Source organism: Panthera tigris, chromosome E1 (genome assembly GCF_018350195.1).
Source record: "Panthera tigris isolate Pti1 chromosome E1, P.tigris_Pti1_mat1.1, whole genome shotgun sequence".
NCBI lineage: Eukaryota > Metazoa > Chordata > Mammalia > Carnivora > Felidae > Panthera > Panthera tigris.
Window position 1 is genome coordinate 36,820,230 of NC_056673.1, and position 14,990 is coordinate 36,835,219.

General features: G+C 46.0%; 1 protein-coding gene across 1 annotated transcript in view; it reads left to right on the forward strand.

The window, feature by feature from the left end:
* The window catches only part of SKAP1 (src kinase associated phosphoprotein 1), a 276,418-nt gene extending 262,317 nt beyond the window's left edge, over positions 1-14,101 (forward strand). Inside the window, exons 12-13 of the mRNA XM_042965683.1 lie at positions 11,328-11,436; positions 14,015-14,101. Coding sequence (XP_042821617.1) covers positions 11,328-11,429 — 102 coding nt within the window. The 3' untranslated portion in view covers positions 11,430-11,436; positions 14,015-14,101. The remainder of the gene's footprint in view (positions 1-11,327; positions 11,437-14,014) is intronic.
* The last annotated feature ends 889 nt before the right edge of the window (positions 14,102-14,990 follow it).

Sequence of the window (14,990 nt, forward strand, 5' to 3'; positions counted from 1 at the left end):
CGCAGCAAGCATGGGACATCTTAGCAGAACTTGGACGTGGATTCCAAGAGGGTAGGAAAAAAGCAACCCCCTTTTCAGACGCGGTATGCTTGTTCCCATACAATCTTCCTTGCACCTTTTTTCCCACCTATAAATACCCATTATAGTTTACACGCTTGCTTGCTCTACTTTGTGAATGTTCACATGCAGACATACTGCTCCTTTTCATAAACGCATAGCATCTATCTTACACGCACCCACCATCTATCTCCTCGTTCACATTGGCTGTCCCATCCACCTCCTTGTCTGTAGAATTATGTTCAGCAAGGTCCCGATTTATAGGAAATAAATAACGAAAATGGAACGGACTGGGAAAGATAATCGAAACATTCAAATTGTTATTTTTCACTGTACTTTCCACAAACAGAGCATCCGTAAACACCTAGCAAAGGTGCTGGCCGATTCCTAAAACACAGTGCCTTATGGAACATTCTGAGCCGGGCAAGGTCTCTGCGTTGTATCTTTCCTGTTCTCTCTCTCTCTTGCTTTTTGGTGCTTCAAGACCTCACCATTTTTAAAGGGCAAATGATGCCGTGCTGTTATTTTCATTCTTTCTGCTGCTTATTTATCCTCCGTCTAATGACAAGTTTTTGTCATCATTTATCCGCTATAAGACAATACTAAGAATTTTAAAACAGAAATAATCATTGCAATCACCTTTTTAAAGAAAATAGCCCTTGCAATTGCTGTGTAAAGATATTCCAATAATGGTATCCTCGGATCACAGCCTGATCCTACAGCAAAGGTCTTTTGGAGAGAGTGTTTCTTATACACACTTGTAATTATTTTAGCCCCTTTCACAGGTCACATAGAAAGTTAATTTCAATCGCTGCTAATTTCCGTCCAACAAGAGTGCGGTACTTTCAACCACCCAAAATAATTGGATTCAAAACAAATTTAGGAAATTGAGTGTGTTAGAAAGCAAATAAAAATATCCTTTTGGTAAGGAGGAGGGTGAAAGTAGTAAAAATGGCCTTTTTTTTTCCCCTCCCTTCTTTCCCCTTCACAACTTTGCCATTAAAGTTGCACCTACAGCTAGAAGTTTGTCCGTGAAAAATGGTCATTTTGTTTCTCTGCTCAAAGAATGTTATTAAAATGCTAATTTAAAAGAAAAAGGAGTTAAATATCTAGCGATGGTGCATTCTAATTGCAACCATAATGAGCTCTCTAAATGTGCGTGCCCCTGACACACACAGAGCATAAACAGCAGTAAACAGATCATTAGTACCCGCGTTCATTTATTCTGGCGACCTTACCATGACCCCACCGAGGGTAGGGTGAAAAGCAGGTGGATCTGGCTGTGACACCCCCTAGAGGGATCCAGGAAATGAAGCTATAAGCGGTTGTCATGGAAACGCCTATGTGTGCAGATGATGTAACACACCGACAGGCTGTAGGGCTCCGCAACTGGGACGTTGCCTTTCCCTCGCCGGAACAATCTTGAGGATTAAATTATTCATTTCTTTAATTCACAAAGCAAAAGGAATCCTAATTTTCTTGGTGATGTGCAACTCTCTTTCATTTGTCTAAGGTCTGGAACATGGTGACTTATCATCCCCTCTTTCTCCGAAACCTACCCCAGCTTCCTACACCCTCGCCCCAAGTCACTGAATCTGGCAGAATCAAGTGGGGGAAAGGCAGAAATCTGATGCTCAACATCTGTACCTTAAGAGAGAAAACCTAAGGTTTTAAGCTGAAATTAATAACACAGACAGCGTCCCTTTCTGGTGAGGGCATTTAGTTGACCAGGGACCGAGAGCATACCTATCCTGAACAAGATGGCTTTGTGTGGAGCAGGGCAGAGTTAAGCATAAAGCAGAGAAGGCACCAGCCCCAAATGAGCACATCACCCTCGCAAGGTGCGAGAAAAAGAGATAAGAGAAAACAAGCATCTGCTCGCCCCCCTTCCAAGTCCAATTGAGGGAATCGAGATTAATAAAAATAATTCTTTGGAGAATGATTCCACTCTATCCTACCCTGTTTTGTACCAAACAACCTCAATAACCTTACGGCAATCGTAGAATAACGTTTCTTCTTCTTTTTTTTTTTTTTTTTTTTTTTTTTAAGGAAGCAGAAAAGACGATCTCTGGAAATTATTTTTAAATAAAAAATATCCTGGCCTGCGCCTCTCCCCCTGCCCCCCCCCCCCATTGCACTTTAGATGAACCTGTGATATTGTAGCAATGGCCCTTGAAGTGCAGTGGGGAGGTGATTTAGGAGAATATTAAAGGCAATGTGGAGATTCAAGGCGCCTCTCTCAGGGAGATCTGGAGAAATACGCAGCACAGATGGGCCGAGCAGATTAAACATTTCCGTCACATTGTTTCCAAATTGTGTTGTGGTGCCTGAGGCTGGTACTGCGGTCAGAGCAAAACAGAGCGGTGCAGAGCTGCGAGCCGCACAGTTTATGGAATACATATTAATACGCCGGTCTCACATGGTATCACAATTCTATCAGCGCCGAAATGCTGCCGTCTCTATTGTTCCTGAATTCTGCACTTGGCGCCTTGTTTGCTCCCATCTGCGGAGTGTTTACCTTCCCTTTATCCTTCCTCTCTCTTTTAGGCAAAGTTCAAGTCGTGTGTGTCTTCCTCTCATTTCTCTTCCCGCCTTCCCTCTTTCCTTCACGGCTTACGATTTTTCTGCCGTGCACAGTCTGTGTTTTGCACACATTGTCATCACCAACAATGTCCGGTCTGTGCGCGGGTCCTGCATACCAGCCTGGCCTCGACGTGATCATTATCCACTCACACCCAGTTTTAGGACATGAGCTCCAGACTTGAGGCTGAATTTCCCCCTTTGCCTTCCAGGGCTCTCGGACCCTCCATCTAGCTGACACAGTCCTCCGCAGAACACCAACTCTTAGCTGTATAGTTGTCACCATGCGCCCCCCCCCCCACCTGCTGTTGCTGACCACCCAGCCTTTCGGGGCCCCCTTTCTCACACTGTCACATACCTTTCCCTCCTCCTCAGTCCAGGCCCATCAACCTCCAGGTTAGCAAGTTCCCTGAAATGTAATAATAAATAAAACTGGTTCAAATGAGACAAATTTAACAATTCATTCTTATTCTGATTTATAGACCAAAACCCTGAATAATGGAAAAAAGAGAAAGTGACTGCCAAGAACTTAAACCATGGTTTGAAACAGCCCAGGGAGGCAGCCAAGCTACCCAAGGTTTCAGCGGAGCGCTGAGCGCTCCAGTCAGTCCTCTGACAGCTTCCAACATCACGAATCCACCGTCCATCTGACTGACCACTTCCTTTTTCCTTCTGCAAAATGTCTCTTACGCTGCAAAGCAGGCACCTGCTTGTCTTTGGTGAACGATCCCTGTCCCCCGCCTTGCTCTCCTCAGCAGTTGGAAGGGCGCTGAGTTAGAGCCCTCAATTTATTTAATAATTTATGACATCCTCAGAAAGCATTAAATTTCCAAAGCTGGATTTAAGGAGTAGAGAAATTGAGGGCCAACCCAAGAGTAAAAATACGATGTTTTTGGCTGACCATGGGATATTACGATCTACTCTGCTTAGGAATTCGAATTTCCCATCTTTACTTATGATGATGTCAGATGCAGAACCACTGATAAAAGAAATAAGCAATCATAAACCAATAATTCTGTGATTCATTGGCCCTTCCCATACATATATCAGGTACCTATCGATCTCTCATGTCAGGAGCTGACTGATTGTTCTCTTGAAGAGGAATCCTCTTACTTACAAGCGCTGATACAGTGAACTTTGATGGTTAAAAGAACAAAATGTGAGACATTTTCCGGGAATCTTGTTCCATGGAGGCTTATCGAAGCCCAACTCAGGGTGAGCAGAGAACATCTCTGTTAGGAGCATTCTCAGGGTAGACAGCATCAAGCAGCTTGTTCCCAAAGCCATCATGGGGCTTTGAACAAGAGCCATGAGAAGACAGCACAACTTTTAAGTCACAGTTAAAGGGATGGGGCCTTAGTGGTACACCTGAAAGTAATATAACATTGTACATCAAGTAAATGTCAATAATAAAAGAAAAAAGAGAGAGAAAGACGGTGTCTTAGCAGGAATGAGCAAGCCTGGTCAGCCTTAGAAGAAGGAACAGACTCTTCTGCAGCTGGAAGGCTGAAGCCTAGAAAGCCAGCATGGCAGGAACAAGGATTCCTGATTTCCTTTTGCTGTGTTTTTAAACGCGGAGGCTGGGGAGAGGGTGGATGGAGAGGGCCACACTGGGCCAAAGTGTGGATCCAGGCCAGAGAGATCATTATATTTTCCCCCAAGAGCACTGGTTCATAAACTGTAGAGGGTTCACAAACCCTTAGAGCATCTGACAGAGGTTCTGGACCTCACCCCAGGGACAAGACACATGTACACGTGCACACACAATTTTACACCAATTTCAAGGAACTCAAAGATCCCTTCGTGTCCATCCGTGGACAGGCCAGGGGTTCGCAGACTCCATTTTAAGAATCTGTGCCCTAGAGGGTGGTGCTTTCCTTTTGTTGGAACAGCCTAGGATTCACTGAGCCTAGAAATTGAATTCTTATCCCAAGACAGGATGGTCATTCCAGGTCATGTCTGTGCTACTCCAGGGGAGCCATGGAAGAGTTTATACAAATAGGAACCAGCAGGGAGGAGAGAAATTAAAATGTAGCAATCATGGAGTAGGGGTATTTAATCTCTTTTAAGGCTTATGATAGGCGCCTGCTGGTTTTCCCCCTGATATCCCCTGACACCTACTGACAGGGTATTTGCAGCACCACACAGGGACTCAGGGCCCTGTGACAGGAGGAGCGCTGAGGAGGTCCATGATAGTCTTGAAACCATAAACAGCAATAGGAAACCACTGGAGGCAGAGTCAAGCTGTGCAACGTGCCCGTGGTTGGTGGCCATACTGCTTTTTGTTTATAGAATTTGCTGTTCTTTTTATGGCAGGTTTGGTAGGGTTGGGTTTTTTTTCCTTGTTGATGGAGATTAGCAGCATAAATCCTTTTATGGCAGTGTGCAATCCCCCATAAACACTTCTGATTGTTGCTGATGGTGAGCGCTGTGTCTATTTCAAGTTCACTCAATGTTCTGCTCATCTAGGCCAATAGCTTGTCCAGCCAGATAAGGGAGTCCAAATAACCAACCCTTACTTTTAAGATCCCTTCATTTGGGGAGTTCAAGGAGGTGGGACAGGGTTGGTGTTGAGGGAAACGGATATTTAATCAAGCCTCAAGATAATAACGATGAGAACAAACCACACGTCGTACTATTTTTGAGTGAAAAGCTTCTAAAAAGACTTTGTGACGACAAGCAAGTGCCTATGTTAAGGGTTTGTTTCCTTTTTAAAAAAAAAAAACAGCTTTTTATATTCTTATCTAAAGCATCTTCAGTTAACAATTTTGTGTAATTAACCTCTTAGCTCTACCATACATGATGTATATAGAGTTAAGGACTGAGGAGCCTGTACAGTTCTGATTCCTTAACATCATGGCCACATATCCCCACCTTGGAGGTAGAAACACTTCCGCGTTGAGGATTTTAGGTCTCCCGGGAGCATCTCAGCACTTTTTCTGGTTTTTCAAAACATCTGGGCACAAGAAGTCAAACTTCATTGAAAACGTTGATCCCAAGAATTCAGTTCTCTCTCCCATCTCAAAACTAAAATCCAAGGATCAGCAACTTCATAAAAATGCAGTAAATTAGCACCTCTAGACAAGAGCAGAGTTCATTCAGAGCCGGGGTCTGCCTGGCTGAGCCAGTACTCTCTCCATTTTAATAGTTTAATAAAAATTAGCATAATTAACGAACATCTGTATGATCCAGAGTGGTGCAATTTGGCACTTGGAAACGAGGGCTTAAACATGATTGCTGTGAGTTTAATGTTGTTTTAATTCTTTTTGGCACTGTGCAGTGAAATGAACGTTTGGTGGTGATAGTTCTCGGCCGGATCTCATCTGCATTTTTCTCCCTTTGATTATGAGCAATTGTGGACTCCCCAGCAATTCATCAAAGTAGAAATTATTTTAAAATACCTCGTGGTGTTCAGACTGGGCTGGGGCAATGCATGGGGGGTGGTAGCGGAAGAGAAGGCTAGAAATTTTCCATTCATGCTTTAAACATCTCAGGCCCTGCAGCCCTTTTTGCATCTCCAAGCAAGGGATGAAATCTGGAAAAGCCAGTCAGATCCCGAGACCTGTAGGTGCTTTGATTAAGCTCCTAGGCTCCCACAGCAGGATGCTTATGGTCTCTGAGATGGCGCCATCCTCCTTACGCTCTGCCTGCTCTTTTGTTTTGAAGGGCAAAGAGTTGATTTCACTCATTGCGGGTCTCACCGCTGTGGTAAGGCTACTACATCGGCGGTCGGCAGGGTCAGTGCTCCCCTCGAGCGAGAGCCCGCCGACTGGGAGCCTGGCCTTAGCAGGTGTCCTGCTGAGGCTCATCTGCTCCCTGTTTGCACCCTCTTCGAGCTGGCAGAGAGCGCCTTCCCGAGGCTTAGTCCCTGCTCCTGGCATTATGGCCAAAGGCGGATGCGAGGAAGCAGGAGTCAGAGTCAGGTGTCTTGGCCCGTCCCTAGGAAGGGAATGCCCGATCTGAGCCCCTCAGGTGATGAAGACGACGCCGTGCGGCAGGTGGAAGACCACGCTTCACACATGTTTCAGAAAGTTGACTTCGAGCAGAAGACTGTCAAACAACATTGTGCCCACCCTCTGCCTGTGAGGAGGCGGAAGAGTAAAGCTAGGGTTTTTGTGAGTAACAGTGAGAGAGGAAGACAGAAGATGTGTTCCCCTTCACAGCAAGGCTTTATTGGAAATGGTGTTCCAGCAACACGCTAAACAAAAGGCAACACCACAAGAAAACATCGGGCGGAAACTGCCCTAACTTTAGTGTTGGAAAATGGACAGTAACATAACTTGTAGGGAGAGGAGCTTAAATTGTCCTGACAGGCAGAGGCTAAGGAGCTCTGGGGAATTTCCCACAAGGCAGCGCGGACAGTAGGGAGAAGCTGGCCTGGGGGACGAAGGGAATGAGAAGGCGTGGGGAGACGGCGTGCTGGGTGGTAGACACATTCATTTATTTAAAACTGGCTTTCAGGGGCGCCCGGGTGGCTCAGTCGGTTGAGCGTCCAACTTATGCTCAGGTCATGATCTCATGGTTTGTGAGTTCAAGCCCTGCATCAGGCTCTGTGCTGACAGCTCAGAGCCTGCTTCAGATGCTGTGTCTCCCTTGCTCTCTGCCCCTCCCCCACTCATATTCTGTCTCTCTCTGTCTCTGTGTGTATGTGTCTCTCTTTCTCTCAAAAATAAACATTAGAAAAAATTTTTTTAAAAAAGACTGGTTTTCAAAAGCTAATTCCCTGTTCTTCTTAGGATCAACTCAGTCTCACTTGTTATGGCATTTGAGACTCTCCTCGTGGTATTTAGGGAGCCATTTGGGGAAAGTGTCTCCAAAGGCAGTTGCTCTCTTCCTGCCACAACCAGTCTAATCACCAGGGGAATATGTTGGAGTTAGTTGTAACTAAATCTGCTCAACTGAAAGAATAAGTCCCAATGCTCCCCTCATTTCTTCATAACCTCATTGAACAAGTATTTTTTGGCCCCATTCTGTGCCGGGTACCATGCTGAGTGCTGGGAGTGCAACAGCAAACAAAACCAACAAGGTCCCAGCTCTCACAGAACTTTCCAGCTAGTGACTGGCTCTGAGACAAAGGCAGACTGATACAAGGCAGGGTGATGAACTCATTTCCGGGGAAGCACAGGGCACAGTACTGTGGACCACAGAGCTGGGGCCCCCACACAGAGAGTTTCAAAGAGAGGCTTCTAGAGAGTCTAGAGCAACCCAGGAACTGAGATCTGAAGGCTGCTTAGGAGGGAGCCCCATGACAGGGAGGAGGGCAGGAGAGGCTAAACAGACAGAGGACAGGCTCCAAGATAAGAGAGCCTGTGGCCCATGGGAATAGTGAGACAAAGTCTGTTTTACTAAGGGTCCACTGGATTTAGGGGGTGCACGGCAATGCTGAGCAGTCGATGGGACCAGGTCACGCACGGCCTCGTCCACCTTGTCAAGACGTTGACAAAAGGCATTGGGAAGCCACTTAAAGGCTTCAACAGAGCACCGATATTATCAATGTGCATTAAAATGAGTCTGGCTGCAGAATGAAGACAAGATTGGAGGGGCAAGAACGGAGATACAGAAACCAGTGTGGGGGGGTGTTTCGGTAGTCCTCATGAAAGATGACAGTGACATGACTAGTATCGGCAACGGGAATGGAGAGAAGTGCATGGATTCCAGTAACGCTTTGAAAAGAATCTGCAGAACTCAAGGGCTGACTGGAAGAGGGAGGTGAAATTGGAAATGACTCTTGGTTTTCTGGCTTAATTAACTGAGTGCATGGTGCTACCACTCACTGAGATAGAGGACACAGGAAGTAAAGATAGTTTGGGGGTGGGAATGGAGACAGAAGCAGGATGAGAGGTTACGTTTAGGATATGTTGAGTTTGAGCAGCTTAATAGATATGCAGTTGGGTATTAGGATCCAACACTTAGATCTGGGCTGGAGCTATTGTTGTGAGTCATTTACGTGGCAGCTAAAGCATGGACATCTATAAGGTTGCTCAGGGAAAGTGCAGTTAAGTCAGGAGAGGGCCAGGACAGAACGCTGGAAACAACCATATGAAAAGGAGGGGTAGAGAAAGATGAGCTTGCAAAGGAGAACGAGAAGAAGCAACCAGAGGTAAGAGGGAAGCCAGGAGAGTGTAATTATCATAGAAACTAAGAGAAGAAAATGCCTCAAGAAGGGTCCATGGTGCCAGGACTGCTGAAAGATCAAGTAAGTTAAGGACTGAGAAGTACCATCCAGTCTGAGCAATTAAGGAGGTTGTAGGCGACCACGGACAAAATGTGTAAGTGGAGTGATAGAAGCAGAAGCCTGAGAAGAGTGGCTTGGAGATGGAATAGAAAGCAAGAACTTGGGGTAGAAAGGGAAGTAAACCCTTTCAGTAAGTTTGACTGTGAATTAGCAGTTGGCATAGGCTAGTAGAAATGGGAAGTTGATGGGGCACCTGGGTGGCTCAGTCGGTTAGGCGTCCGACTTCGGCTCAGGTCACGATCTCGCAGTCTGTGGGTTTGAGCCCCGTGTGGGGCTCTGTGCTGACAACTCAGAACCTGGAGCCTGCTTCGGATTCTGTGTTTCCCCCACTCTATTTCTTCCCCCTCCCCTGCTCACACTCTGCGTCTCTATCTCAAAAATAAATAAATGTTTAAAAAAAAAGAAAAAAAGAAATGGGAAATGGACATGTGGTGGGAACTATTTAATAAGTGTTTTCAGGGGGGCCTGGGCGGCTCAGTCGATTGGGCCTCTGACTCTTGATTTCGGCTTGGGTCATGATCTCATGGTTTGTGAGTTCGGGCCCCATGCTGTCTGTGCTGACAGCGTGGAGCTTGCTTGGAATTCTCTGTCTCCCTCTCTCTCCGCCCCTCCTTCTGCCTCTCTTGCTCTCACTCTCTCTTTCTCTCTCTCAAAAATAAATAAATGAATATTTTTTAAAAAGATAAAGAAAACGGGGCGCCTGGGTGGCTCAGTCGGTTGAGCGGCCGACTTCGGCTCAGGTCGCGATCTCACGGTCCGTGAGTTCGAGCCCCGCGTCGGGCTCTGGGCTGATGGCTCAGAGCCTGGAGCCTGCTTCCGATTCTGTGTCTCCCTCTCTCTCTCTGACCCTCCCCCGTCCATGCTCTGTCTCTCTCTGTCTCAAAAATAAATAAATGTTTAAAAAAAAAAAAGATAAAGAAAACTCAGCTTTTAAAAATATTAAAAAATAAGTGTTTTCAACGACAAAAGAAACTTGAACACATTTTGTGCTGATGGAAGGAGCCATTTACAATAGAGGCCGAGGTCGGACTCCACAGAATCTCATCTCTGAGAAATAAAGGAAGTGGAAGAGTTACAACGGCACGTAGCGAGGGATAGTCTTAAACCCAAGCACACGTGGGGAGAGAGTCTTTAAACCAGAGGAGGGATACGTCCTCCACTTCAATGGTAAAGAGGGATGGTTGTCAGTACAGGTTAGTTCCTCTTTGGTGGCTGAAAGTTGACACATCTGACAGGTTCTCTTTCCTTTTTGAAGGTGGAAAAAAGGTCATCCGCTGAAAAGGAGGGGGGAGGCAGAGGTGGAGGTGGGGAGATACTCTATCAAAAAAGAAACAGAAAGATGCCCAGTTATCCTGGAATTTTATTGTGTCACCAACCTGGTTCTTTCTTTCTTTTCGTTTCTTTTCCTAGAATTCAACAGCCAAGGGTGCAAAAAGCAGACAGGTAGCTTCATGGTACCCCAAAGCCAGCTGAACCAGAATACAAAATATTGCCTATAGATTCCTAAATTTTACTTCCATCAAAAGAAAGAAAATATTTTCTGGTGCTTTCAGAAGTACTCCCATAATGTTTAACACCCACTGTGCTTTTGGAAAAGCTCTTCTGTATTCAAGATGCTCCACTCCCAGCCCTGTGACTGCCCCTTCTCTTAAACCCTTTCATCCCCTCTCTTATTTGCCCCTCTCTGGAGCCCTTATGTCCTGCCTGTCATTACTGAGGTACTATCAACCTCCCACCTCTTCCTGGAGAAGAATCTAATGTTTAGAGCACCTACTATGTATCAGACGATTATACTCCCACAACAAGAGGGGAGAGATATTATCCCTGCTCTTACAGAAAAGGAAGCGTAAGCTAGGAGAACGTAAGGTCACATGGCTACAAAATGACCAAGTGGGGATTAGATCCCAGTCTGTCTGACTCCAAAGCCCATTACTCTATATGCTATAAACTCCTGGGGAGCAAGCAACGCTCTGATCCATCATTACATACCTCATGGGAACTCAAACAGCACTTTGCACATGGAAGATGCGTGGTAAATATTATTGACTTGAACTGTGACCTGATTCCCTGAATATCTTTAGTGCTCTGGCATTTTGGACGTGCCCGACTTTCTCAGAAGAAGCCAATCCACTCTGCTTCGTAAAAGACATGCTCTTTACAATGCAATGGCATTTCCTATACGAGGTTTACATTGTTAACAGGAAGATAACAAAATGAAGGGTTTGCTTTCTTTCTCTAGATGATTTTTTTTAATTTAATAATCCCATCAGAGGATAATCCCTGATGGGATAATAATCCCATCATGGACCCAAGAAGGGTCCATGGTGCCAGTACAAGTCAGACTGATAGTGTCGACAAAGAAATCACCCAACATTGTGTCCCATGCAATCGCTATAAAAGATGAACAGAAACGTGACCAAATTCCAGCTGAAACCATCCTCTTTTCCTGTTTCAGGAGTATAACATGTATGGCTGGTGGGTAGGAGAACTGAACAGCCTCATTGGGATTGTTCCAAAGGAGTATCTCACCACTGCCTTTGAGATGGAAGAAAGATGAAGCCCAGGTATCAGAACTATTGCCAAGGAGTCTGTTGGCCACGCCGTCATTTCTCTGGGAAGAATAAGAATTGCCAGTGAAGTGGCTTTTCTTCATGATTTCATTGACATAGAAATTTCATTTTTCTCTTCTGCAAAAATCTGGAGGTTAATGATCCAAGGTTTCAGGTCCCAGATATCTTCTTTTTTTGCTCCTCTTGTGTGTGGCCAGCATTCTAAAGCTTACCTCACGGCCCAAGACGAATGCCGCAGCTCCAGCTATCATGTCTGTACCCTGCCCAGCAGGAAAGATAAAATGAAAGAAGGGCACAACCGCTTGTTTTAAGGACATTTCACAGATGCCGCACACACCCCTGCTTGCATTCCATTGGCCAGAAGTTGGACAGATAAGACTTATTCTAGGTAGAACCTGTGTCCAGCTTAAAAGTGAAGTGGGGAGAGGATTTGTTAATAAATTAAAAGGGGAGAATGCATATTGGGGAACAACTAGGAATTTCTGCCACAAGACTGGGTCTGGGTTTCTTTACCCCCTGTTCCCAAATCCAGAGCACCATTTCCCCCAAATGCCCACGTATTACAATATGACCGGCCAAGACTAGGACTCCAGTATGAGGATTCCCATGAAACATAATCAAATTAACTTTTAGGTAATAAAGAACATGGCTTGTGTTTTATGAGCAAGAACCACATCATATTTAAAACAGTGGAGTGAGTGCTTGCTTTGGGCGGGGTAGCAGTAGGAGTTGCTTTGGAACCTCGTGGCTTTTGTTTAGACTTAGGATGGCCCTGGAGGGTACCCACCCTAGCATGGTGTCGCGAGCTCCATCTTCCGGCCTAAAATGGGAGCTTGTGTGACAGTGACACACAGACTGTCCTTGGAACCTTCCAGACCAGGGCCACCTTAGTGTGCAGCAGCGGCTGCATGGATTCATTTAGGGAGATACATAAGTATAGATCTTACTCTGCCATGCCCTTGTACAACCGTAAAGCACCAGCTCAGGCCTGTCACTCAAGGTTTCACTGTATGACTTTCCTGTTGAGGACTTCATTTCCTGGCCATGAATGCAGAAGAGTTGGGCTTTCGCTGTCAAATCTAAACAGATTCACTCTGCTTTGTCATTTAATGACAGTGTCGTTTATCTCCTCATTCTCTCTGACTCGACAATTCTACATCTAGAAGTTAATCCTATAGCTACATTTGCACACGCACAAAAGGATATACACATGAGGCACCTGGCTGGCCCAGTCGGTTCAGCATGTGACTCTTGATCTCGGGGTTGTGAGTTCAAGCCTCACATCAGGTGTAGAGATTACTCAAAAATAAAATCTTAAAATACACACACACACACACACACACACACACACACACACATGGTCTGTAATAGCAAACCACCAGAAATGCCCTAAATGTCTGGGAGAGACCTAGCCAAGTAACTGTAGCACATTCATAGAATTAAATACTATGCAACAGTAAAAAAGAAATGGAAGCTCTCTACACTAATGTTGGTAAGGGGGTGAAAAAAAAAAAAAAGCAGCAAAGTAGGGTAGACTAATTTGTTCCATTTGTGTAAAAAGGGAGTCTCCAGGGGCATCTGGCTGGCTCAGTAGGTACAGCACGCAACTCTTGATCTCAGGGTCATGAGTTTGAGCCCCACGTTGGGTGTGGAGAATACTTTTTATTTATTTTTAATTGTTTTTAATGTTACTGATTTTTTTGAGAGAGACAGAGAGACAGAGCGTGAGCGGGGAAGGGGAAGACAGAGAGGGAGACACAGAATCAGAAGCAGGCTCCAGGCTCTGAGCTGTCAGCACAGAGCCAGACGGAGGGCTCAAACCCACAAACTGGGAGATCGTGACCTAAGCCAAAGTCAGATGCTTAACCGACTGAGCCACCTGGACGCCCCTAGAGATTACTTTTTTTTTTTCAACGTTTTTTTATTTATTTTTGGGACAGAGAGAGACAGAGCATGAACGGGGGAGGGGCAGAGAGAGAGGGAGACACAGAATCGGAAACAGGCTCCAGGCTCCGAGCCATCAGCCCAGAGCCTGACGCGGGGCTCGAACTCACGGACCGCGAGATCGTGACCTGGCTGAAGTCGGACGCTTAACCGACTGCGCCACCCAGGCGCCCCATGAGATTACTTTTTTAAAAGAGGGCAGGGGAAGGGGCACCTGGGTGGCTCAGTTGGTTGAGCATCCGGCTTCAGCTCAGGTCACGATCTTGCGGCTTGTGGGTTTGAGCCCCGCATATCGGGCTCTGTGCTGCCAGCTCAGAGCCTGGAGCCTGCTTCAGATTCTGTCTCCCTCTCTCTCTGCCCTTCCCCCGCTCATGCTCTGTCTGTGTCTCTGTCAAAAATAAATAAACATTAAAAAAAATTTTTTTAAAGGGGGGGCAGGGGGAGTCTCCAATTGCCTCTATGTGTAGAAGATATCTCTGGAAGGACAGAGACAATAACACTGGTTGCCTCCAAAGACAGAGAAAGTGCATGACTGTGGGTAGGAGGGAGACACTTTTTACTCTGTGCCCTTTTATACCCTCTTCATTTTGCATCATAAAAGCAAATTTCTATATTTTTCCTCCTTTAGGACACATATCCTTGTCTCTGCCCTGCCTTTTTGAAGAGACTGCTCATCAGGAGTTCCTATCCGCCCCCCCTCCCCAGCCACCCCGCCAACACCATGGACTCTTCTCTTGACTGTATGGACCCAAGCCTCTGACACCTTGCGGTCACTGCAAACCGCCAGCAAGATGAGTGGGAAGAGGCGGAGTCAGCAGATCTGTTGCTAACCTTGCCTTGTACTTTCTCCCACCTTTATTTTGTTTTCACCCCACCTCTAAACATGTCCCCACATCCACACCTGCCCTCTCCACAGGCGTGTCACAGAGAAGGTGAGAGAAAAGGAAACCTTTGGAGGGGGACGTTGCTAATTGTTTCAGCTAATTTGAAAAGCATAAATAAACTTCCTATTTGGTTCCTTGCAGTGCGTGACAGCGTCAGATTTCTTTTTGCAGTGGTATCCAAAGTGCTGGTTCCAGGCATTCTTGCCACCTCCAAACAAAGGACAAAAGGATAGCCTGAGAGAAAACAAAAACTCAGGCAGAGAAGGAGACTTGCAGTTATCTTGCAGGGCAGAATCCTCTCTGGAACCCAGGCCTGCCTGCTCTCTGGTTGGCTTCTCACACTTCTTCTGGCTGCATACTTGGTTATTTTTCCTTACGTGCTGACTCTGAAATGAGACAGGGCTAGAAGCAAGTCCTTGGAGTCAGCACGTTGGAGAGTTCCTTTTCGGACCCCGGTGAGCAACCACAGTGCGTCTTGCACCTCAAGCCCCAGATAAGGGCCAAGGAAGTGCTTTGAGGAGGTCTTATGTGTGTACAGCCCAGCTCTTGTCCCTGTTGTCCGTACCTAGCGCTCAGGTTATCTGTGTCTTGAAGAGGCAGCAAAGCAAGGTGGTTGAGAACATGAGAATAAACCCCAGTTCCCCATTTACTACATATGTTCTCTCAAGCAAGTTACTTGACATTTTATGCCTTAATTTCTCCACCTTAGAATCTAGTGGG